Here is a 22,853-nt window from a genome sequence, read left to right as displayed (position 1 = left end):
TCTGTATTTGAGGAAGATATCTGGTGACTGGGTTATTTTCAGACTGTTGTGGGACTACAGTTGAAAAAAAAAAACCCAGCAAAAATGAATTCCTAGACAAAATAAGACCAAAGACACATAAAATACAAGCTCCAATTTTTTTAATTAGACCCAACAGAAACAAAAACACTCCAATAAATTGTTTATAAAAGCTTCCTGTCAGTATCTGTACTTATTTCCTCACAGACCAGTAACATCTGGTTGGCAGGCACTGGTCTGAGGACCACACTTCGGTGCTAAAAGCCTGTACTATAGTACATCCAATTCAGTCAGCAGAACCGGGGTTCAAGACCTGACTTCATTACTACTAGCTGGATAGCCAGAGAAAGATCACTTAGCCTTTCTAAGGTCCAATTTACTCATTTGGATCAGGTTAATTATATCTATGATTAAGCTTTCTGTGAGAGCTCAATAATAATGTACTAACCTCTCAGGAAGTACTTGAATGTTAGTTGAAACTGAATCACATAATTGGTACATTTACATATTAAACGTGAATTGTTTTATCTGATATCTACTCCATCTTCTTACTGGTGTTTTCTCCTTGAATAGAAACCTGTTCAGTTGATCATCAAATACTTAAAGGACCTTGAAAGCTTGTCTGGCTCTAATTAAAGCACAGCTACTTGGTGATCTTAACAGAAACCTGTCCTCTCTCGGAGAAGCGCAACCTCTTCCACTGCGCTGACAGCTTTGTGGGAAGAGGGAGAACTACAGGAAACAGTGAAGAAGTCAGAAGGTGCCTGTTTACCCAAACGTGTCTGCAGCCATGTTCCTGCATACCCCGGTTGGAAGAACCGCTGAAGCACTATGCTATCAGCTTAAAGTCTAGGTGACTACAAAACCCTGGAAAGTTTGGCACATAAACTACATTAGGCAAGATCAAGGATGACGTTTGTTCTTTGATTAATCATTATCACTGCCATTCAATGTGACCTGCCAAACATACACAACTTACATCTTTACAGCAATCCTAAATCCTAAGATTTAGTGATGTTAGGTTGCTTAAAGAACACAAGCCAGTTACTAGCTAGTTCCAAAATCTCAGCCAGAAATATGTGTTAACACTGGATTTGCTACATCTAGAAGCACAATCACTCCAGTTATGGTGTCTAAACGAATGTCTAAAGTTAGGTGAGTGGAATCAGACTATACTAAACTTGGTTCCAAAAGTTATAAAAGTTGTAAAGTTAGTCTAAACTAAAGCACTTAAGTGAAAAAGTGTAACTGCCATACCAGAAAGAAGAGCTCCCACCATGAAAATGTCACTGAAGGTATTTTTTATTTTTGAAGGTATTTTTAAAATCTGGGCACACCATATCTATCTGTAGGACCTTGGGTCCAAAGGTCCTACATAACTGATATGAACCATAATTCTCCATATTAACAAAGGCTCGGAAATTGAAACCAAGATCACCTAACTCGCTCACTTTGGCCAATATAGTACGAATTTCAGCTTCTTTACAAGAGAAAAGTCCTGAGATGTTAATATGCAGCAATTCTGCTGATGTGCATTTTAACTTTATGCACCAAGGAAGAAAGGCTAAGGAATTCACAAAAGTAAAATCACCCCCTGAAAAACAGATGCTGGTGATTGGAGAAAAAACAGCAGTAGAATTAAGGTGTTTTATAAACGAGAGAGTGTTTTGTTTCTGTTAGGTAAAGGGATTTCTTCATATGTTATTTTAATAAAAGGGAATTTCATAGGTAAAAACCAATATTCAAAATTATAAAACAAATAGAACTGTCTGTGCACAATCACTGCATCAAAAATTTGCAAGAGACTCAACAGAAATTCTTTAGTTGGCAAATGTGGTTTGAAGGGGTAATAAAATCTTTTTATGGCTAAACCAAGAGTCTTGTTTCCTGTTGGCCCAAAAACAGATGTTTCATTTCCCAGATAAGTAGGTTCTCCACTGTAAAGAAATATTCTTGTATAGTTGGTTTCTATGTTCTTGAACTCTGCTCCAAATTCAGCCAACTTGTTAAAGGTCCTTAACACAAATTTGGAACAGTCGTAGGAATCAAACCATGTCTCTGCCCCCTTTTCTGGGCTGGCTTTTACATTCCATGTCTCGTAATAAATTCCTGTTTCATTGTCCTGTTTCACCCACTTTGCCATTTGGTTGAACATGTTTCCTAGTTTAAAAAAACAAAACAAAGTCACCTAGTGAACAAAGCTAATCATGTTAATTTTTTTTTTTTTTTTTTTAGACAGGTCTCCCTCTGTTGCCGAGGCTAGAGTGCGGTGGTAACATCACAGCTCACTGCAGCCTTGACCTCCTGGGCTTAAGTGATCCTCCCACCTCAGCCTCCTGAGTAGCTGGGACTACAGGCACTGGCCACCAAACCCAACTAATTTTTAAATTTTTCTTTTTTTTATTTGAGACCAGCCTGGGCAACACAGGGTCTTGCTGTATTGCCCAGGCTGGTCTCAAATTCCCAACCTCAAGTGATCCTCCTGCTTCAGCATTCTAAAGCACTGGGATTATAGGTTTGAGCTACCATGGCTGGCCTAATCATATTAATTTTAAGTAAAATGTTCTAACTTGATTAAGACTATGGATGCCTGAGTAAACAATGGTTTTGAATTTCCACACCTGTATTTCACAACAGGAATCCAAGCTCAGCCAATTTTATTCCATTCTTCAAGGCACAAGATATTTCTGAATTATAAACATTAGATATAATAGGTGTATAAGGAGAAGTCATCTTACATACTAATCCTATAATCATTTAAGCTATAGTCAAAGCGAAATTATACAAATGCAGAAGCTCTCTTTCTCTACCCAACTCACCAAATCTTGGATTCTGAGGCAAAAGAGAAAAGGAAAGCACAAAAAGAATTGCGAAAGAGGAAAAGCAGAATGGGCAAAGACAGTGTAAGGAAAATGGAGGTGTGGGAAATGTGGAGCTTCACTGTTGCAAAGCATGCTACGCATAAAGTATGAATGGCTGTCTGAGGAGCCACTGCTCTAGAAGGCTGGCTATTACTGTTACGAGAACAAGCACCATACCCCATCCACCTTGTGTGTTTGGTACGTTTCTTTCTTCCCTGTACTTGGAGTTGTTGGGATGCTGCTGATGACCTCTCCACCTGCCACGTTAAGTCCTTCCAACAAATCAACTAAACTGGAAATGTTTTAGGCCGAGTTCATACTCCAGGATGGCTAACCCTCTCTCCTATCATCTTGTACTAGACCAGAAGAATCTTTCCAAATATTCAGAAAACACTACTCTGCATGGTTACAACTCTCATCTTGGGCATTTATAATGCCTAATAGAGCTGGGCCCCAAACACTGCATCCTGTCACTGTGTGCAGACCTCTTTGGTTACTCCAACTTGAGTCCATAAAATAAATACTTCATGTTCTGTAAAATGAATAGAGTGACTGCCTTTATCAATTTTATGGAATTAAAATTGTAGAACAGAATAAAGCCTGTTGTATTAGAACTGGGGATACTGTTCTTAGCATTCTTCAACTTTCAAATGCCACCACTATCCTTATGAGACAAGAATGCTTCAAAACACTATTTTGTCAATCACAGGATTATTCACAAGGCAAATAAATGACTTAAAAGATTTAAGTACTGGCATATTTTGAACTACTTTACAAAACATAGTGATCACTTATTCATATGATCATTGACTTTATGTCAGAAGGAAGGATTTTCAGATAACGATGTAGGTGGAAATGGGGAAAGGTGTGAACTGGCCTGGAATGAAAGAAAGAGCCGCTAATGATGGACTTTTGTATTGTTGGTACGGTTTAAGGCACATTGATTAGAAAGTAGCAGGAAAGATTAGAAAACAACATGGTGCATTCGGCTAAAAGATCCTTGTTACATTTAAAAGACCTCAGTTTTATTCCTGATTCTGCTACACCCAGCTCTTTGACCTTGAGAGGCAAGTAAGTCATGTTACCTGGCTGAGCCTCAATTCCTTATTTGCAGAGAATGAGTATCTTATCCTCTCCATTGAACTGTGAGTTAACATACCTCCAAATCATTTGTAAAGAGCTAAACAAATAGGAAGCATGATTACTTCCTCAAGTCCTGGGGTTCACTGAATAATTATTATCACAACAGTGCTTTCATTTCAGATGTTTCTACTGTTCTGGGGAACAGCAATTTATAATGTAATGCTTCATAAATCATATGGAGAAGCTCCTTACTTCTCAAATGCTATGGTATATTGTCTCCATTTTACACATGAGGCAATGGGCCAATAAGGTATAAAATGTGACCCAAGTCACATAAGGAGTTACCGATGAAAGGGTTGCTGAACTCTTTTCATTACTAACCAACAATGCAGCACTTGCAACACAATTCCAACTTTCAGCAACTTTCCAATACATCCAAAAGAAGAAAAAAATCTCAAAGATAAAATATTTAAACTGCTCAAGAGGGTCTCAAATATAAGATCATATACATTTTGGGAGGCAATGTATCAAAGTAGTCAGGAGAATGGGCAATGGAGTGTAACTGCCAGGGTTGGAGTCGAACTTACTAAGCTGTGTAACTTTAACCTCTCTGTGCCTCAGTTTCTCCATCTGTAAAATAGGCAAAATAATAGTAACTACCTCCAGAAGTTGTGATGATGAATGATGTGATAATATGTACAGTACTCAGAACAGTGCCAGAACCAGTCTATATTAGTAGCTATTATTTTTCAACATAAAAATATCATCACTAAAATTTTTTTCAGATATAGTTAACATATCCTTTAATCAGGCATTTTATGGATTTCTCTTACTATTTCGTTTAGAAAGACGAATTTAATTGTACAAAATGTTTTATCATTTTATTCATTTTTATGATAGGAAAAGAGCATTTTTTAGGGAAACATTCAAAGATCAGAGATAAGCTACTCATCACCAACAGGTGAAGTTCTGCATGAGTAATAGTTTGGGTCAGAGTTTAGTGGTTCCACCAAAAGCAAATGCAACAAAAACAAATATAAATAGATGAGACTTAATTAAACTAAAAAGCTTCTGCACAGCTAAAGGAACAATCAGCAGAGTAAATAGACAACCCACAGAGTGGGAGAAAATCTTTGCAATCTATACATCAGACAAAGGACTAATACCCAGAATCTACAAGGAACTCAAATCAGCAAGAAAAAAACAATCCCATCAAAAAGTGGGTTAACGGCCGGGAGTGGTGGCTCACACCTTTAATCCCAGCACTTTAGGAGGCCGAGGTGGGCAGATGACCTGAGGTCAGGAGTTTGAGACCAGCCTGGCCAACATGGCGAAACCCCATCTCTACTAAAAATACAAAAATTAGCTTGGCATGGTGGCGGGCACCTGTAATCCCAGCTACTTGGGACGCTGAGGCTGGAGAATCGCTTGAACCCAAGAGGTGGAGGTTGCAGCAAGCTGAGATTGTGTCATTGCACTCCAGCCTGAGCGACAAGAACAAAACTCCACCTCAAACAAACAAACAAACAAAAAGGCGGGGTGGGGGTGGCTAAGGACACAAATAGACAATTCTCAGAAGATATACAAATGGCCAAGAAACATGAAAATGCTCAGGGAAATGCAATGATCAGGGAAATGCAAATCAAAACCACAATGTAATACCGCCTCACTCCTGCAAGAATGGCCATAATCAAAAAATAAAAAAATAATAGATATTGGCAGGATGTGGGGGAAAGGGAACACTTCTTCTCTGCTGGTAGGAATGTAAATTAGTACAACCACTATGGAAAACAGTGTGGAGATTCCTTAAAGAACTAAAAGTAGAACTGCCATTTGATCCAGCAATCCCACTACTGGGTATCTACCCAAAGGAAGAGAACTCATTATACGCAAAAGATACTTTCCCATGCATGTTTATAGCAGCACAATTTGCAATTGCAAAATTATGGAACCAGCTCAAAAGCCCATCAATCAATGAGTGGATAAAGAAAATGTGGTGTATATATACCAAGGAATAATACTACTCAGCCATAACAAGGAATGAAATAATGGCATTTGCAGCAACCTGGAATAATGGTCTCCAATTAAATCCAAGTGAAGTAACTCTTCAGGAATAGAAAACCAAACATTGTGTATTCTCTTGTAAGTGGGAGCTAAGCTATGAGGATGCAAAGGCATAAGAATGATGAACTTTGGGAAGTCGGGGGAAAGGGTCGGAGAGGGGTGAGGGATAAAAGACTATACACTGGGTACAGTGTACACTGCTCGGGTGATGGGTGCGCAAAAATCTCAGAAATCACCACTAAAGAACTTATTCATGTAACTTAACCAGTTCCCCACAAACCTATTCAAATAAAATAAATAAAAAATACAAATAAGAGATGAAAAAAATTCCCAAAGTTTAATGGTTCCAAAAGTACATTTTACAAATGACCTCTAAGTAAAACATTACTGAAATGTTTCAATGGAAGTATAACAATTTCTTTCATTTGGTTTTTGATGCAATGATCAAATATTGCTATATTTTCAAAACTTACCTGATATAGTTGCTACTTGAACTAATGTCCCATTTTCCTTCCAGTGAACATCATCAATTCCCTCAAAAAAGCAGGCAGCGCCTTGATTACACCAGAAAGGGGCATCCATTTCAGGTCGGAGATGGGGAAATGTACAGTTGCCAAGTTGGAAAAGTTCATACCATTCCATTGTGTAGTTCTTGCCAGTTAATGTACTCCTGAATCCAATGGCATCATGCATAATTTTCTGTGTAAAGACAGTACATGTATAAAAGCAACTGTGACACAACCATGGGTCCAGGTAACCTGATAGGAGAAAATGTGGCACATCACAAATGCATATCAAGTAGAACAACTGTTCAGCTGTTCTTCCATGCTGCTATTGTCATATCCACTCTGCGGCCCCAAACTCCAGGCCCTCATCCACCCCGGCTTTGGCCACTACACCCCTATTTGGCTCATCTCAAATAGGAGGCCTGCATGTTACGTGGACAAGCTCATAATTTCCTTAGAGCTTAGAATAAGTGTGGGGAGCCCCCATGCCAGTCTCTGGAAGCAGCTCTACAGACCTCACATGGTGATGGGTTAACCTGGAAGTGACTACAACAGGGTATGGAAATCAAGAGGTGTTACCTGCCTGCCCTGCCACTTCTGGGCCTCTTCTCACCTTCCAGGAGCTAGGTACAGGAGCTGGTTTCAGATTCATAATATTACAATGGATAATGGTGATTACATTTGTTGTTGTCAAGATTACAAAATCTGATAGTAACTATTTTTGACTACTCATTTTAAATGTACTAAGACAAACACCAACATGATCTAAAGTCAGCCATCTAAATAGTGATTACTCCTTAAAAATCAACTTAATAACCAAATCATTGAATTAACCAAAGTTATAAGACCAAGATGCATCCTTACCAAGTGTCCCAGGAGGTCTCCATATTTAAATTCCCATACTGGGGCTTGTAATCGAAAAACTTCAATGTCATCATCACCCTCCATAACTGGGATAGCTGAGCCAGTTGGACAGAAAGTATACTTAGCTTGACAATAAGGATCAGGTTTTGGACGGAAGTCAAAGCGTCTAATAAAGAAAAAGAAACCATCTACTTAGATTCTAAAAGGAATCTGATTCTTCTCACGTCTTTTAGAATCCAGTAACATTTTTAGGGGACCATTCAAAGGTCGGACCATAGTTAATAAATATAAACACACATTTTGTTATCTTGCGAACAAACTTCCAATAATGTTTTTAATAGCAAATGATAAACTAAAAGCACTCTGATAAATACAGGCTTCCCTGTTCCCTGATCCCACTGTGAAAATTTTGAAGACAGGAATTTTGTCTTAAAATTTTTATAGCTCCAGATCATAGTAGACAGTTGCAAATGTTTACAGAATAAATGAACATTTTTCCAATGTGTTCAATTTTACTAACAATCCATACATTAAGATTATTCAGATAATTATGAGTAACAGAATACATTTTATATTTACTTACGAATTAACATTCATTCAACCAATATTTATTGAGGCTCCACTACGTATATAGGGAACTATAGTAAGAAGGAGGGAAACAAAAATCAAAACACTGTTCCCTTTCTCATGGAACTGTGGGTGGGAGCTGGAAAGACATTGAACAAGTAATGAGTGTGGTATGTGCTAGACTAAAGGAATGAGTCCTATGGGCACACAGGAAGGACAAATCATTGTTAACCAGGTATGGGATGAATGGGGTGGGGAGGGCAAAGAAAGAGATGAAGGCCGGGCCTAGGTTTTTCATGTACTTGACTAGAAAATTAAGACAGAAAGGCAGAGGAAATGTTAAGTATTGTAAGACAAGCCTGGCACATTTGGTCTCCAGTAGGTACGGAAGACTGGATTTCAGGCCTCGACGCAGGAATGGAGACAGAAGAGACTGGCAGGGGCTGTCATTTTGTCACTAGGAGAATGTGCATGGAATTCCCTGCCTTATAATTGGGGAAGGCTAAACTTAAAGGATGTTAAGTAGCAGATCTGACAGGACTGAATTTGCTATAAAGTAAACCTTATTTCATGAATTAAAAGAGGGTATGGAGAGAGGCCAAATAAAACATGAGAGATCAGTTAGAAGGTGACCTCAACAATGCAGGCAAGAAAAGAAGACCGGAGAAGGCCACAGCAATAGGACGCAAGGGGCACTGCAGCTGAATTCAGCTCAACAGACACACTGGTCACCTATAATCTGGCACTGGGAAAGAAAGAAGTGGTGGCGACAACAGCTTCTATCTAAGAATCCTAGACCCCCAAGGTGGTAGCCAGATCTAACAAATCTTAACAAATCAACAAAAATTTCTATTTTAACTTAAGAAGTTAAAATCTTTATGCTAACCGAAACTATTAACGACGCTCCCAAAAGTTTCTGCTACTTGGGTACAGTGTTTTATAGGCACTTACCTGGTTTAAACAAATACATAATCACATGGAGATTTCACTGACACAGCAAAATCTATTTTAGTTCAAAGGTAATTTAAGTATGAACTTAATAAACTTAAATATTATATTCAATTGAGGGAATTAGATGGGGGCACGTACTTAATATCTGAGACTTAAAAAAAAAAAAATCCACTAAAAAGCCATAGTCAACACCTTGCCCTAATGTTAAATCAAATCGTTTGGATTTACAATTCTTGTTCTATTGAGTAATTTTGACTTCTTACAAACATTTTATTATTAACATTTTCCAGAAAACTAGCTTCAACCACAAACTTCTCTTTCCACGTAGTATATCACACAAAACAAAAAAGTGTTGTAAACCTTTCAGTGAGCAGAATACACTATCTAGGTTTGACAACAGCTGGCATTTTACTAGATTTAATCCTTCCAGCAAACCTATGAGGTAAGTGCTACCACTATTCCTATTTTTTGACTCAGGGCATGTGGGCACAGAGATTCTTGAGTAACTTTCCCAAGATCCCTGGTGATGACAGAGCCAGATTTGACCCGCAGCAGGCAGAACTCCTTCCCACTCATACTGTCATGCAAAATAGCTGTTTTTTTCAGGTTTGTTGTGTGCAGTTTTAGCTGTTGATTACTTATGCTAGTAAGTTAAAATTATGTCCAATGATGCTTTTGGTTTAAAGAAAAATAGCTGTTTTCAAAAACTGCTGGTCTTTCTCCTGCCTGATGTTGACACCATGTTTTCTTTCTCTGTGTTTAGCTATCTCTGACCGCCGGAGGCTGTGTCTTCTCCGTCAAAGGCTGGAATCGACCTCCCAGGTGTGCGGGCTCTGTCCCCGACTTAGGACCGGCGTCCTACCTCCAGGCTGAAGACTGGACAAAAGCGGTGACAATCTTCCCGGTCTAACCAGGACTGCAGGAGACGGGGATTCCCGGGATGCGCGACTTTTGAGGGCACTTCGGATCAGGTTCTGATCAGGTTCAAACCAGAGCGAGTTGGTCGCCCAGTAAATTGTACCAAATGTTCCGCAGTAATAACTAACGACAGTGCATGATATAAATAAATGCGATAGACAGTGTTTTTAAACTACTCAAGAAATCAGCTACTTGTACCCAGAAGTCCCTCCATTAAATAACATTACTCTCCTTTTCTTCTTCCACGATTCAGGACTGTCCTGAGTCTGCCGCAAGTGACCAGAGGGGATGAAAGGTCCCAGGGCTGCACGTAACGAGCGGCTGCGACTCCCCAGTCCTCAACTTTGCTCTCAAGTGCGCTCCGAGCGTCACCCGGCGCTGTCCCCGCACCATCTCGTGACCCGACACAAACCACGGTGAGCAGGGGTCCCCGCCCCAGCACCCCATCCCCCATCGTCAACGCCGACCCCAACCCCGACAGTGCGCGCGCCGCCGCACTCACTTGTAGGGCACCGGCCAGTGGCGCCGGGAGGGGACGCCCGAGACCCGGGACCAGCCCGGAACCGCCGCGAGCCAAAGCAGCGCCAGGGCCCAGCACCAGGAAGCGCGTCCCCGAGCCGCGCCCGCGCCCCGCCACATCTCGGCGCCCTGTGCGGTGTCTACCTCCTGCGCCATCAGGCTGCACCCAGTACTTCCGGAGCATCTCGAGGCCTGCGACGCCGGTGGGAGGAGCATGCGCGGAGCCGCCAGCCCCGGACGCGGGGCGCCTTGCCGCTGCGCGTCAGCTCCAGAGCTTGGCAGCAAGCGCAGGTTCGGGCGCATGACACCTCCCCGCGCCCGGCCCGCGGCGGCTTCCACACTTTGCAGTCCAGGAAGGTGCTTTGGTCTGGCTCCCAGGAGAATTCGATCCAGACCTGGGGCGTCATCTTTTATGAACTGACCTGTCCTTGCCCAAAAGCCACCACCAAAACCAAAAATCTGTCACCAGGGCTCCTCCCAACACCGAACTTTTACTCCATCCCACAGGGCCCACGCTAGGTGTCAACAAACGTTGAGTGAACGAGAATGTGTATTTGGGGCTGAGGGTGCAGGGCTGGGGGTGCAGTGAGGAAGAAGGGACAATAGTGAGGAAATGGCTTGTCATCACCCGACCTGGGCCAGTCATAACAGTGGTTAACACTGACAATATGTGGTCCCTGCCACTCCCCAAGTGCTTAGTGGGGAAATGACTCGTCCTCACTCGACCTGGGCCAGTGATAACAGTGGTTAACACCGACAATATGTGGTCCCTGCCACTACCCGAGTGCTGCCGAATTCACCCCCTCCCCTACCGCTCCCCTCACAGGCAGGTGTTCCTTGCTTGGATCTGTCACTTCACTGGAAAGAAGTTTCTGCATCACCTTCTCTTCTTTGACTCTTCAACTAGGTCAAGAAAACAATGGCGTCAATTACCCGGCTTTTGAGGAGCCTCTCGTGGCATGCTTTGCTGTTAGGCACAAATACTGACTTAAGTCTATACGTAGTACATTCAGGGCCTTGCCATAGTCACTTGTTTTTACCAGACAGCAGTTTTGCAGGGCCTTAGACCGGGACTTTCCAACTCCTTCACTTCACCCACAACTCGTGTGAAGCATCATAATGTTTGTAAGGCTATGGGAATAAGCAAGGTGGCTTCAGTAGCCGGAGATGACCACCACAATCCATTGGAGGATATGTAGCTTGTGGGGGTGTCACTGACTTCCTTGGGCCCTCCAGGTCTCTTGATTACAGATGGGACTCAGTACCCTGCCCCAAACACACACTCCTTTGCCCACTTGCTGCTCCAGGTTTGGGGGTTTTGCGGAGGTTCAGGCTGGGCTGCATTTTACCATACATTTGTCTAAGCGTTTTGATAGCTACCTAGCTCTCCTCCGTATACTATGGCCAAATTCAAAATTACCAAGGCTAAACTGGCTTCTTCAAAGACCTGCCCAAGATAAGAGGGGGAAGCATTCTAGCCCTGAGAGCTGAAATGTAATGTCTGATTTGAAGGGCACCTGAAGGATTCCGTGGCCCCACACTTGAGCCTAGCTTAAAAAGCAATCAGCAGGAACAGCTTTTTAAAAAAAGAAAAAACATTGATTAGAGCATTTACAAATCCTGGAACCATACACAGTATGATGTATGAGGGCCACAGTAGATGGCCTCAACAACCAGAGCCTCCGTGGCTGCCTGGAGAGCGGTGATGCAGGCAGCAGCTTCATGAGATATTTGCAGTTTAATCCGGTCATCTGCAAGCACAATCTGCCCATCAGATTGGACTTTCTTGGAGGCAAAGAGAAGCAACTGCAGTGGGGTGACTAAAGTCATGCCTTTAGCAGAGATGGCTCGAGTTCAAATCTTTTCACCAAGTACAAAGAAGGGAGATAGGTACTTCATGTCTTGGCTACTAAAAGGACAATTAACAGTAGATGGTTCCAGGTTCCATCTACTGTTAGTAGAGGGCCACAGTAGAACCTCCCATTCAGTTCAGGACTTCCCAGAGCTACAAAAACAAATTCAGGTTGACCTTGTTCAGTGGTGGAGGCCTCTGGTCTTGCTTCTGCCATCTGTCTCTTCATTCTGTGTGCAGGGAGCTTTCATGGTAAGAAAGCACTTCCTAGTATTGGTTTTTATTTTTTATTTTTTTGGAGACGGAGTCTCCTTCTGTCACCCAGGCTGGAGCGCAGTGATGTGATTTCGGCTCACTGCAACCTCCGCCTCCCGGGTTCAAGCAATTCTTCTACCTCAGCCTCCCTAGTGGCTGGGTACAAGTGTGTGCCACTTGTAATTTTTTTTTTTTTTTTTTTGGTAGAGACGAGGTTTCACCATGTTGGCCAGGCTGGTCTCGAACTCCTGACCTCAAGTAATCCACCCGCTTCTGCCTCCAAAAGTGCTGGGATTACAGGCTGTAGTCACCGTGCCTGGCCCTAGTATTGGTCTTAACTCAGCCTCCTGGTAGCTCCCATTCTTCTGGTCTGGTTTTGCCTTGGATGGGAACACTGATTAAACCCCATTCTTTTTGTCTATGACCCCACACCCCAAGCTGAAGGTGCTCATAGATTATCGCTGGTCGATACTGGTTGCTTCCCCCTTGTCCATGGCTTTTAAATCTTGAGGGCCCACAGACAGAATTGAATTTCAATCTAATTGGTTTCCCTTGGATCCTTGCCCATTCAGCCTAAGACTGCCTGGACCACATGGCATCTCCCCAGATAGAGTGATAGGATTCTGGGGAAGTGTGGAGTTGAGATGAAATTTAAATAAGCAGTATTTTCGTAGACTCAAAGCAAAACAAGGCTGTATGTCAATGATAGCAGTGGCTGCTCCAGACGGCCTGCTGCTGCCATCAACACACAGGCTCTAGGTCTAGACTGCAAAGTGGATGAAGGGCCTATTTCCTTGGAGACTATGAAGTTAAAATAGCGATGGAGTTTTGTGTCTGGAAACCCCTTATCAGAAGCTTGACATCTGGGTTGTAAATTGAGGCCAATTCTCTGTGTGGAATGACTGAGGTCCTTCAAGCAAAGGTGGGATATTTTATTGTTACTGATGTAATTTCAAACACGAAGTTGTCTCTAATCTATGATTTTAGAGAACAAAGTTTCTCAGTGAATAAGAAAGCAGGAAGCCAGGCAAGGTGGCATGTACCTGGAGTTCTAGCTACTCAGGAGGCTTGAACCCAGGACTTTGAGGCTATAGTGAGCTATAATCGTGCCTGTGAATAGCCACTGCACTTCAGCCTGGGTAACATAATGAGATACTGTCTCTAAGAAAAATTTTTTTTTTCGTGTAATACTTTATTTTCCATTGTATTAAATGAAAGCCAGGAAAATATCAAGTTATTTTTAAAGACAAATCTTTACTCCTTAAAGAAAAATACAAACTGTGGTATTTCTAAGATAGATCATTACATTTTACATAATATAAACAAAATCACTAATGCATCTATATGCTTGGTTTCCTTAAGCTACAGTGAACCACAGAATGGGTTAAAATGCATTTACTTTTTGGTGGGAAATAAACAGTGGAAAAAAATGTCACACATAGCATGCCTTTTTTTTTCTTACTGTCTACACACAGGAACTGACATAAACAAGCCTTAATAGATGCCACCTTCTCTTCCTTGTCCAAAGTAGCCAGTTCCATAGGCCCCCCTACCACCTCCTCGCTGGAATCCCCCAGATCATCTGTAGCCTCTACTAGGCCCTCTGTAATCTCCTCCAGAGTTGCCTCTATAGCCACCTTGGGAAACTTCTCTATAGCCTCCACCAACACCTGCACCATATCCTGCCTGACAAGAGCTGGAGCTGCCACCATAGCCTCCGCTACGATAGCCTCCACTGCTATAGCCACTGCCATAGCCTTCATTGCCATAACTAGAACCTCCCCTTCTATATCCGCTTCCATTGTCATATCGGGCCATCTTAGGAGGACCTGGACCATCTCCATACCATGTACTGCCGATCATAAGGTTGATATCAGCAGCTGAGGGTCTAGAGATTTGACGGATCATGTTCAGTATACTTTCATTTACGGGGTCCAACTGGCTGATGATAGCAGGTTGTTTGGTTACTTCAACAACCAGAGCCTCCGTGGCTGCCTGGAGAGCGGTGATGCAGGCAGCAGCTTCATGAGATATTTGCAGTTTAATCCAGTCATCTGCAAGCACAATCTGCCCATCAGATTGGACTTTCTTGGAGGCAAAGAGAAGCAACTGCAGTGGGGTGACTAAAGTCATGCCTTTAGCGGAGATGGCTCGAGTTCGAATCTTTTCACCAAATACAAAGAAGGGAGATGGGTACTTCATGTCTTGGCTACTAAAAGGACAATTAACAGATGATTTGTGGATAAGTGCATTACACCCTTCAGTGGTGAGAATCTTTGTCTTTTCCTTATGATAGCATACATTGGGGTACACACCAAAGGCCAGGAAGGGAGATAACAACATCTAAATTATTATCTGGTCCAGTGCTAGTAAACACTTGTGTCACCAAACAATCTTCTGGAAACCCAGAATTAATCAGAATCTCTTTGAGCTGAACTTTGACTTCCCAAGTCATTCTTAGTGTAGCCATATTAAGTCTTTTGTGCGCACAAAAACGTATCTCTGCTTCTTCTCCACCCATTCTAGTATCATCTCTGGCTTGGAATACTGATAAAAGGGCTACATGATGAGAAAATCTGTTTCCAGCAAAATTTTGATGGTTGTAGCCCAGCCGCTTTCCTTCATTGATAAAATGCTCTGGAAAGCAGGTAGCAGCAGGAATGGTACAGATAGCATCTCCCACATAGAAAATACACACCATTATCATCATTTTGCCAAAACGAGGCTCAATGGGGAGGTTAGCCAGGATTCGTCCCAATGGAGTCAAATCATCATTGGCATCTAATGCATCAAGCTCTCTAAGAGTGTGTTCTGCTTCAATCACAGCATCCAAAGGGAGAGTTTCAATTGCTTTGACCAGAAACTGGCCAATTCCAACTAGACACAGAAGTTTTATGCTAAGAGCAACTTCATGCAATGGTGTTTGGAACATCTCTGGTGTCATGTGGGTTTCAAGTCTCTCAAAACGAGCTCGGCTGCAGAGGTGAAAGCAGAATCCAGGCCGTATTCGGCCAGCTCGCCCTTTCCGCTGTTCAGGGTTTGTTTTTGATCCCCATACTGTAGCATAGTTGGTCATATTGTTGTGAGTAGCGAAGAGTTTCACTTTCTGCTTGCAGGAGTCAATGACATAAACAACATCATTTATGATAATGCTTGTTTCAGCAATATTTGTGGACAAAATAACCTCGGTTACTCCAACTGGTACTGGATCAAACACTTTGCGCTGTTCCTGTCGAGGAATCTGAGAATGCAGAGGTAGAATCTGATACTGATGGCTTCCAAAATGTGGATTCATTTCCAAATGCTTCTGCATAGTATAAATCAAATTCCAGCCAGGCAAAAATACCAACACAGCTCTGGGAATATTAAGGGTTTCAATGTACTTAAAGAGAGCTTCGACGAGTTCAAAAGGAGTTTCTTTTTCATTCAATTGAGACATGCTCATCCTTGTTTCTGGACCATATTCATCACCACGGATCAAGTTGCAATTTGCATCATCATCCTCACCACCATCATCATCCTTGTCCTTCTTGTTGTTTTTCGGTGAAGGAACAAAGTGGGTCATCTGAATGCAGTCTTCCAGAAAATATTCTTGAACTGGGTAAGTCCTCCCATACACTTAAATGATGGGGCAATTGAAGAAATATTCACACAACATGCTGGTATCAATAGAAGTGGACATAAGAACAATGAGAACTTCAGGGTAAGCTCAAACAACCTCACGCAGTACTACCAAAAGGAAGTCAGTATTAATGTCTCTTCCATGTATTTCATCTACAATTACATGACTGATTCCTCAAATGCCTGCTTCTAATTTTCTTAGGAGCACACCTACAGTACAAAACATTATACTGGCATGAGGACAAGGAAGTACAGACTCAAATTGAACACTGTAACCACAGCTGTTTACAGGCTCTTCTCCTCTCTCAAATGCAACTCGCTCTGCCACGGAAACTACACTGATTCTTCTGGGCTGAGTTACTACAATGTTACACTCTGCTGTCAGTCATTCTGGATAAAGTCATCTAGAATGAACTGGGGACCCTGTGTGGTTTTACCACATCCAGCAGCCCCTCTAATAATGACAACTGAATTTTGACTGATTGCTTCCAGAATCTCACTTTCAAATTTCTTCACAGGGAGTAACTCTTGCTCCTGCAAGATTGCTGGCAAATCATGATCCTGTTCCAACTGGTACACCAATTCATTCTTGAGGTCCAAGCTTATTTGCTCTGGAGAAGCAAAAGCCAGAGGTCCCTCAGCAATGTTGCTAGTAGTCCAAGGATTCCATCTGGATTGTGGAGGTGACCGAGGAACTATACCCACTTGGTTTTGTCACCGAGATGGTTCAAAGTGAGCCAATTTGCCAATGTTGAGTGCAACTGGCATAGAAGGATCTTCAGGCGGGGGCATAATCTCAAGATTTAGCTCTCAAATGATGTTTTGTGGCTGATGCTGTAAATCACGAGAGAGGTTTACTTTGTAAGGTTCCACTCTCTCTCCTTCCTTCTTTGTAAGTCCGAAGTAAGCTTCAACCACTCCAAGATGGTAGAGTTGTCTGACTAGTGACATGGCACAGGACTGTGCTGCCAATTTCTTATTTGATCCATGTTCATGTGCAAAAATCCTTCTGCCCAGCTGCTTGATGTAAACGGTTATTTCTGCAGTAAAGCTCCTGTTGTGATCAGGACCCACTTGGGTGTACTCATATTCTCCTTGGATTTTTTCTTTCTGAAAATATTGGTTTAGATGAGTTTTAGCATTTTCCGAGGTCCAGTTTCCATGAAGCCCAGCATTTAAATCCACTTCTTCTGACTCTAGATTAACTTGCACTTCTTGTTCTTCCTTTCTTGAGTAGTAATCCTTCAAGTTGGCTCCTTGGTCCCAGGAACACCATAGCCAGAGGCCCCTACCTCAGAATTATTTTCAGCTTTGAGAGCCAGATGTGGCGGAAGAGGACCTCCCATGGTTGTTGGTAAACCTCCTTCAGCATTTGCTGTAGTGTCAGGAATATCTGTAAGTGGGGGCAGAGATGCAACCCCAAAAAGCCGGAACTTCTTCACTCTTCATTTATTTGAACCAAATAGTTAACAAAGTCTCTGGCAGCATTGCTCTGTGCATCGTTTTTATTGGTGGAATTTCCTATGCCACTGTAATTATACCCTTCCACCTGAACCTCACACAAGAATTTCTGCCTACTTTTGTTCCCCAGTGCTCTAATTTCATAGGATGGAGTCACCTTCCTTTTGCCTCACCAGGCATACAGAAAATTTTTAATATCACCCATGATTGAAGTGTCTTCTTCAGATCAGCCTATGCTTCCTGGTTCCCAGCTCTTAGGACTGTGTGGCTCTGGCCTTCCATGAAGACAACAGAGACACGCACAACAACTTCCATAAAGGACTTGGCAAAAAAAAAAAAAGAAAAAAAATTAAGTAGAAAAGAAAGGAGGTTGTTACAACGCTTTATGATTTACTGTGGTTTGAGAGAAATACTGTTTTCTGGTAATTTTGAGGCTGGTTTTATCAGTCCAGGCTAATGAATACGAGGGCAGATTAAAGTCTAAGCTAATTTTTAGTTTCTCATTTACAATCTCATTTTTTATTTTAGGCGTTAAAAGCATTATTCTGAGAAGGGGCTTCACCAGTTTGCCTAAGAGCTCCAGCCCTAGACACACTAATTTCCTACTCCTTTTTTTCTTTTTGAGACAGGGTCTAACTTTGCCACCCAGGCTGGAGTGCAGTGGTGCAATCACAGTCACTGCAGCCATAGCCTCCTAGCTCAAGTGATCCTCCCATCTCAGCCCCTATAGTAGCTGGACTACAGGAATGTACCACCATGCCCAAATAATTTTAAATTTTTTGTAGTGATAAGGAGTCTCACTATGTTCCCAAGCTGGTCTCGAATTCCTGGGCTCAAGTGATCCTCCTGCTTCGGCCTCCCAAAGTGCTGGAATTAAAGGCATGAGCCACAGAGCCTGGCCCTGACACACATTTTCATGTAAGAGGTTAAGAAAATCTAGAACGTAACCAAAAATTAATGAACCCCCAAAGTGTTTCTGAAACTTGGGTATACTAAGCTGTTGTTTACATGATAAACTGGGCTAAACAAATATATCAACTATATGTACATCCTATTTTCAGAGTTTCGACAATTTCACTTGCCTAAAGCGTCATTTATTTTAGTTCAAAGATAATTTTATTTTCATTTTTATTTTGAGACAGGGTCTCACTCTGTTGTCCAGGTTAGAGTGCAGTGGCATGATCATGGCTCACTGCAGCCTTGACCTCTCAGGCTCAAGCGATCCTCCCACCTCACTTCCTGAGTAGCTGGGACTACAGGCCTGTGCTACCATGCCTGGCTAATTAAATAAAATGTTTTTGGTAGAGTCAGAGTCTCACTTTGTTGCCCATGCTCCTGGGCTCAAGTAATCCTCTTGCCTCAGCCTCCCAAAGTGTTGGAATTATAGTCGTGAGCCACTGTGCCCGACCCAAAGATAATTTTAAAAGCATCATTTAAGTGTGAATTTAATAAAATTAAAATTTATAATATTCACTGAAGGCAGAGATTAGAGTGAGACATCTACTTAATAGGTAATACTTAAAAACAAACTGTGGAGCCATAAGGAACACCTTACCCTAATCCTAAATCAAGTGATTTGGATTTATAATCTTTTGCTTATTACATTACATTTTTTAGACAATTCTTTAATCTTGTACTTGTTTATTGAATATATTTTTTGGTTCTGTTATGATCGGTTTATCAATAGCCGCAAGAAAATTGGCTTCAGAACAAAAACTCTTTTCTTTGTGTTGTTAAATAAAATGTATGAGAGGCCATGGTTTTGAACTGAACCCCTGCATTAGGTCGCAACAGATTGAACCAAAATGGGGTCGCTTGTGCTGAACTGTAATCAAACTGAAACGTAAACGGGAAAATTCCCCAAATAGACTGGCTTTTCGTAAAAACAAGAGATTCACAGCAAGCAATCAGAAAGGGCCCAGTCAGCCTAAGTCAGCATGATAAGGAAGTCCTCTCTGCTTTAACCCTTTATAAGTAAAGTAACCTGAAGTAAACTGATGTTAACCAATTCACTTTTTGTATTCCTGTTTCCCTATTTCTGTTCAAGCTACCTTAGGAAAACCAACTGGTCTTCCAGGCTCATTGAAGCTCCCTCTGTTTTGATTAGCAACTGCCTGTTTTATGAGTCACTAATAAAAGCCAATTAGACATTTTAATCAATTTTGTTGATTTTTTTTTCTTTTTTTGAGACAGAGTCTTGCTCTGTAGGCCAGGCTGGAGTGCAGTGATGCAATCTCGGCTCACTGCAACCTCTGCCTCCCTGCCTCAGCTTCCCGAGTAGCTGGGATTACAGGCATGTGCCACCAGGCCCACATAATTTTTGTAGTTTTAGTAGAGACGGGGTTTTGCCACATTAGCCAGGCTGGTCTGAAACTCCTGGCCTCAGGTGATCTGCCTGCCTCTACCTCCCAAAGTGCTGGGATTACAGGTGTGAGCCACTGGGCCCAGTCAAATTTTTTTTTTTTAATCAACGTATATCAAGGAAACTAAAGGGACACAAACCATTCAGTGAACAGAAATACACTAGTATCAAGGTTTTGACACAGATGACATTTACTATTTTTAATCTTTCCAACAACTCTATGAAAAAGGTGCTACTTCCTACTTTCAGCCTGAGGAAATGTTGGTACAGATATTTTGAGTAACTTCTCGGGATCACATAAGGCAGTGAGGGTGGAGTCAGGTTTGATCTTGGGCACTCAGACCTACACTAAGTTATCCTGCTTTTCGAATTCACTCCTTGTCCTCCTTTTCCTCCTCATCTGCAGTGATGACGGATGCATGTGTGTTTTCCACAAGCAGTTGCTCTTTGCCCTGTCTGGTGTCGACACCACGTTTACATCCTCTTTCTAAATCTAGGCATCATTGACAGTAAATATCCTACTGGGTCAAGGGCTAGAATCACCCTCGGGGATTTACTGTACTCCATCTGTCACTTATGAGCAGCAATCTACCTCCAGGTTAAGAAAGGTAGGTTTCTTCTTGAAAGTAAATGCAGGGTTTATTCAGCACCCAGGACATAAAGGCTTAGCGAATTTTTATCAGAGGAACATGGGACTAATAATTTAAAGATCCAGTAGGGAAAGTAATGTTTGCTGGATATTGCAGATTTCGTCTTTTAATAATAAAGGAATAGTTCCTCTTTTCCCACTGGAACCATGGAGAGTGTCAAAGAGAAGAAGAAAAAGGTTCCTGCTGTACCAGAAACCCTTAAGAAAAAGCGAAGAAATTTCACAGAGCTGAAGATCAAATGCCTGAGAAAGAAGTTTGCCCAAAAGATGCTTCGAAAGGCAAGGAGGAAGCTTATCTATGAAAAAGTGAAGCACTATCACAAGGAATATAGACAGATATACAGAACTTAAATTTGAATAGCAAGGATGGCAAGAAAAGCTGGCAACTTCTATGTACCTGCAGAACCCAAATTGGCATTTGTCATCAGGATCAGAGGTATCAGTGGTGTGAGCCCAAAGGTCCGAAAGGTGTTGCAGCTTCTTCGCCTTCGTCAAATCTTCAGTGGAACCTTTGTGAAGCTTAACAAGGTTTCAATTAACATGCTGGGGATTGTAGAACCATATATTGCAGGGGGTACCCAAATCTGAAGTCAGTAAATAAACTAATCTACAAGCGGGGTTATGGCAAAATCAATAAGAAGCGAATTGCTTTGACAGATAACGCTTTGATTGCTTGAATGCTTGGTAAATATGGCATCATCTGCACGGAAGATCTGATTCATGAGATCTATACTGTTGGAAAATGCTTCAAAGAAGTAAATAACTTCCTGTGGTCCTTCAAATTATCTTCTCCATGAGGTGGAAAGAAGAAAAAGACCACCCATTTTGTAGAAGGTGGAGATGCTGGCAACAGGGAGGACCAGATCAACAGCTTATTAGAATAATGAACTAAGGTGTCTACCATGATTATTTTTCTAAGCTGGTCAGTTAATAAACAGTACCTGCTCTCAAAAAAAACAGAATAACTTTTCTTCAAATATCTGGTCAATGAATGATATTGTACAGAAGAAACTCAGGGAGAATCCTACCTGAAATTTTAACAAGTAACTTTTATTTAAAAATTATCAAATAAAATGCAAATTATCTGCATTTTTCCTATTTATTTCCTGTGATCATATAAGAAAATTAGGCAACATATATGGCGTTTTGGACTTTCTAAGAACTTGCTAAGTTTGTGAGACAAAATGTCATGAGGAGCAGCGGCATCGTAGCCAGGGCTGCCTGCTTCCACTGCCCTTAGTTACAGCCCACGTTGTATCCGGATCTCAAACTCTCCATGTTAAGTGTCCTAAGAATTTTTTTTTTGTCCTCCAGCTCCGATGAAGATGCAATGGGGTCTCTTCTTCAGTCTTCCCTGTCAAAAACATCACTTCAACTTCCAGCTTTGGAACTGAGCAGTTAAAAAAATTATTGCACACAATTAAATATTTTAAAACAATTAAAAATATTGCATATCAATATCGACGTTCTCTTTTGAAATAAGTTGAATGGAAGTTATTTTTTAGTAGTGCGGCCAAGGATAGAATCCATTTTTCCCCTTGCTCTTTCGTTTAAAGATAATTTTCAAATAAAGTTATCTATTAATAAAAATCTAGCTTATGGCTCCCTGGCGCCCTCTCTCTTCCCTCCGAACAGAAAGGACAGAATCTCTGCAGCCTCCGCAGGGGCCGGGATGCGCAGGTTCAGCGGACAGATCTCTCTCCCACCTGGGACCCCATCGCCAACGCGCCAGCGCTCCAGTGGGGCTATGCGCCAGAGCGGAATGCGCCGCAAGGGGGCGCGCGGGTGCAGCCGGAGGTGGGAGCGAGCGGCTCTGCACGCAGCTTCGGAGGTGCTGGGGTATGTGGGGCTGCGGGGCTAGGTCTGGGCTGCACGGCCCTGGGGGCGCCACGGGGGCGCTTTCTCTTCCCTCTGCAGCCTGCGGAGTGGCGGGGGCAACCCCTTCCTAAGCTGTTTTCCCTCTCTCGGGCTTCTAATTTTTATTTTTATTTTATTTTATTTTGTTACTTTAAGTTCCAAGATACATGTGCAGAACGTGCAGGTTTGTTACATATGTATGCATGTGCCCTGGTGGTTTGCTGCACCTATCAACCCATCATCTAGGTTTTAAGCCCCATATGCATTAGGTATTTGTCCTAATGCTCTCCGTCCCCAGGGGCTTCTAATTTTTTTGTTGTTGTTGTTGTTGAGACGGAGTCTCGCTCTTGTCGCCCAGGCTGGAGTGCATTGGCACGATCTGGGCTCACTGCAACCTCCGCCTCCCGGGTTCAAGCGATTCTTCTGTGTCAGCCTCCCGAGTAGC

At 42.1% G+C, this 22,853-nt stretch overlaps 1 protein-coding gene and 2 pseudogenes across 2 annotated transcripts; 1 reads left to right on the top strand and 2 right to left on the bottom strand.

Annotated features, from left to right (window-relative positions):
* Nucleotides 1-123: 123 nt before the first annotated feature.
* Nucleotides 124-13,886, bottom strand: CLN5 (CLN5 intracellular trafficking protein). Of its 2 annotated transcripts, none has more exons than XM_019039608.4 (4): nucleotides 10,335-13,886; nucleotides 7,397-7,562; nucleotides 6,500-6,725; nucleotides 124-2,178 (listed from the first exon to the last, which is right to left on the bottom strand). In XM_019039608.4, exons 1-4 carry the CDS (start codon nucleotides 10,652-10,654, stop codon nucleotides 1,667-1,669), a joined length of 1,224 nt encoding a protein of 407 aa, XP_018895153.4. In that variant the 5' UTR covers nucleotides 10,655-13,886; the 3' UTR covers nucleotides 124-1,666. The 2 variants fall into 2 exon arrangements, with proteins under 2 accessions (XP_018895153.4, XP_063553511.1); XM_063697441.1 differs by lacking the exon at nucleotides 124-2,178 and adding an exon at nucleotides 2,659-4,592.
* A 66-nt stretch (nucleotides 13,887-13,952) lies between these two features.
* On the bottom strand, nucleotides 13,953-17,745 carry LOC101141841 (ATP-dependent RNA helicase A-like; annotated as a pseudogene).
* A 2,953-nt stretch (nucleotides 17,746-20,698) lies between these two features.
* Nucleotides 20,699-21,435, top strand: LOC101140339 (large ribosomal subunit protein uL30-like; annotated as a pseudogene).
* The last annotated feature ends 1,418 nt before the right edge of the window (nucleotides 21,436-22,853 follow it).

Source organism: Gorilla gorilla, chromosome 14 (genome assembly GCF_029281585.2).
Source record: "Gorilla gorilla gorilla isolate KB3781 chromosome 14, NHGRI_mGorGor1-v2.1_pri, whole genome shotgun sequence".
NCBI lineage: Eukaryota > Metazoa > Chordata > Mammalia > Primates > Hominidae > Gorilla > Gorilla gorilla.
The sequence above is the reverse complement of the archived record's forward strand: the minus strand, read 5'-3'. Positions and strand labels throughout refer to the sequence as shown.

Excerpts from the sequence above, each read along its gene's own strand:
- CLN5 (XM_019039608.4), bottom strand. The coding sequence starts at position 10,654 with ATGCGCCCGAACCTGCGCTTGCTGCCAAGCTCTGGAGCTGACGCGCAG. Across the intron at positions 6,726-7,396 it reads GAGACCTCCTGGGACACTTG|AAAATTATGCATGATGCCAT; the intron begins GTAAGGATGCAT and ends GTCTTTACACAG. Across the intron at positions 2,179-6,499 it reads TCAAGTAGCAACTATATCAG|GAAACATGTTCAACCAAATG; the intron begins GTAAGTTTTGAA and ends TTTTTAAACTAG.